The following is a 3148-nucleotide window of genomic DNA, read 5'->3' as shown; positions in this document are numbered from 1 at the left end:
TGGTAAATTTAGAAAATAAATATTGAAATTTGAATATCTCAAAGTAGATGTAAAGAAAAAATAAAACATTAAAAAATCTAAAGATACTTTACGTTGCCATATCGGACTGATTTAAGTGCCAAAAATAGCGAAGACATTTTCAAGATTTTTTACATTGTAAATAATTTGTATAAAATATACAAATATTTAAGTTAAATAAAACGCGAATTAAATATCTGAATAAATATAATATGTACAAAATATTAAACCGAACGAATAACAACGCATACTAAACGCTTTTTGTGTTTGAATGTGTATAATTTTAAAATGCACGCGTAGTGTATATTTAGGTATAGAATAATTATACATAGTTAGGTAATTATATTGGTGCATAGCTTAGAGTCCGATGGGTGCTTGAATATTAATGAAAGAATATTAAATACACGCAAAATTTGATATAAAAATTAAATGTTATTACAACCCATCCATGTAAAAAATTTCTCTGCAAATGTTTGAAAAATTGCAATACATTATTCAATACTTAAATATGAAATTCTTAGTAAAATGTATCAATTGTAATTTATACAGTTCGTATGTTTTGTGAAAATGTTACAATTAATTATTATTGTGTTATTGTAAGGCTGGGATCTGTCATTATTATACAAGCAACAAAGGAAGGGATATTGTATTCAGAAGCACGTTGGACTGCCGACAGTAGAATAGTAGCTCAATTGTAGACAATTTGTAATGTACCCGATTTATATTGTTAATAAAACCGTTATAACATAGATTTGTGGCTCTTATTTATTATTCCCGCTGAAACACCCATTGTTCATAAAATTATGTTTTTATCTATCACATATCAATTACTAGTCCTAGTATCAAACTATAGTAGATATTGCTTAGAATAAATACAATAGATAATAATTACATGAGTGTGACCCAAGGTGTGACCTAGAGTGTGACATTCTCATGGGAAGATCTAATATAGTGTGTATTTGTAAATTCCGATAGATGGCGCTTATTTTTCCAAAACACGCGAGCGAAGTAGGGGGCTGGAAGCTAGTAATATTATATACAATAAATACTCCAAACATTAAAAACATATATTATAATCTTTGGTTTTATTGTTTATAGTTACCCGTTCTAATTATTGTGCAACAAATTCAGAAATTGAATATTTTGGGGTTCATATCAAATATATCGGATGTTCCGTGAGATTCCTTGAAAAATGTATCCATTAATTGTTCGTTTCTTTGGCTGTCTTTTATTATACTCATTGCTTGATCTATAGTCTGTTTGTGGCTCTCTTTACCGCTGGTTCCTGGATCAAAAAATGGTGAAAATTGATCGAAATTATCGTTATCAATACTAAAAAGTGCTCCCGATGCTATCTGTTTCGGTTTAGTATCTTCATAACTTTTGTCTCGAATATTCCTTGCTATGTCTCTAAAATTCGTAGGAAAATCATTGAAAGCAGTTTGCTGGTCTCTTATATGCTCAAATTGTTCTTTAGCTTCATTATATGTGTCGTGTGTCTCATTTTCTGTTTTCTTTTCGTTATTTTCTTCGTGTTTTTCATGGCCAAGGACTGTTTGTATTGGTATTTCAATATTAGGTTCAGGATTTTTACTTTCCGCCTCTCTTTCTGTCCATAAGGTTGGTTCCAAATTATTCAATTCAGCGTTAACGTTTTTTGAAATGCTGTTCAATTCTTGCCGCAATATGTTGCTTACCTTGGTCAATTGCGCAGTTTCATCCTTTAAGACTTTCGATATGCTATCCATTTTCCGTTGACTAACTTGATTGTCAAGAACGTGTGACAATGTTTTATTTACTCTGTCTATTGACGAATGTAGCAGATTTGGTGCTTCTCCGAATGTTTGTTCCTCGAGTGCATCCCTTGTTCTCAGGAAATTTTCTAAGGGGTCATCGTCTCTAGTTTCTATCGGGGGCAGAGGCCCATCTCTACATCTGTGACCATACACGGACTTGGTTTTTATCAAGCCATTGAGCGTAAGCACATGTTCTACGGCAGATATGGTACAATGTACTGTGTCTGTGACGTCGTACACTACGTCACTGAGTAACTTTCCGAAGCCGTGTTGGACGGAACTCATCGCGCCTTGGAGCTCGTCGTAGAATGAACATGATACCTGAAACTTTTCGTAAAGCCCGATTAGGGTTAGCTCTTCAAATATAAGAGAAAAGCAACTTTTACTTCTGGACAATCTTATATGCATAAAGTATCATTATCAATAAAAGTTATTTATAGAAATTCTGGTTTCCTAACGTTAACTACTGTAACAGTAGGGTAGTAGATTGGTCTTAGTAGATTTAAATAAAATACCATATCAAACCATTAATTTCCAATGGGAATCGAACCCAGTAAGAACTAAAATAATACTTTTTTACCACTACTTTACTTCCAGGCGGTTATATGGCAGAAAATTAAATATGGAGCAGAGATAAATTAATAATAGTAATTTTTAAATAACACTCACCGGTACAAAAGTGAAAATAACTACGATACAAATAACTTTCATGTTGAAATATATTTTTAATTACGTACTCTATCTTTGGCAACTAAATAAGAATTAAACAGTAATTATTCCATGAAATTACAATACTACATCAGAGCACACGCGTTACGGGCCACCTGCACAAATATTATCACACTACGCCACTCAAAGCTAAGTAAATTAAACGCTAAAATTCATGGGTAAATAAAATAAAACCACTTAATAGCAAAATTCATTTATTCAAACCCAATATCGTATCACAAATATAAAACTATTCTAAGACGTATTAAACATGAAAATATAAACATTTGTTGTAATCACGTTAATAGACTCTTTACGGTTAATAAACTTAGTCTAAAAATAATCCGAAATTGCGACAAAATATTTCTATAGCGTAAATAATATTACACGTTTTAACCTTACATTTTGTACCTTATTGCAATTTAAATAAGAGCGCAATTTGTAGCAGCTTTCAAAATTCAATCTATTATTTTGAAACATATATCTTTTTAAAATCAATACCTAACTATAAGTTAAACACTTTTTTACAAATAGGTACCAGTACAATATACAGGGTTACTTGTAAAACACCGGCAATCTCGCAGGACAAGATAGCTAACATCATAAGTAACAACATTTGTTCTACG

At 31.4% G+C, this 3148-nt stretch overlaps 1 protein-coding gene across 1 annotated transcript; it reads right to left on the bottom strand.

The window, feature by feature from the left end:
* Positions 1 to 1134: 1134 nt before the first annotated feature.
* LOC149905440 (uncharacterized) lies at positions 1135 to 2542 on the bottom strand. The gene is made up of 2 exons (XM_090106062.1): positions 2484 to 2542; positions 1135 to 2141 (listed from the first exon to the last, which is right to left on the bottom strand). The coding sequence occupies exons 1-2, from the start codon at positions 2523 to 2525 to the stop codon at positions 1146 to 1148; spliced, it is 1038 nt and encodes a 345-aa protein (XP_089962188.1). The 5' UTR covers positions 2526 to 2542; the 3' UTR covers positions 1135 to 1145.
* Between the last annotated feature and the right edge of the window lie 606 nt (positions 2543 to 3148).

This window comes from Colias eurytheme, chromosome 10, assembly GCF_061535395.1.
Source record: "Colias eurytheme isolate Ceu_HAF_F1 chromosome 10, ilColEury1 Martin Lab GWU primary, whole genome shotgun sequence".
Taxonomy (NCBI): domain Eukaryota; kingdom Metazoa; phylum Arthropoda; class Insecta; order Lepidoptera; family Pieridae; genus Colias; species Colias eurytheme.
This window is presented reverse-complemented; position numbering and strand designations above follow the sequence as displayed.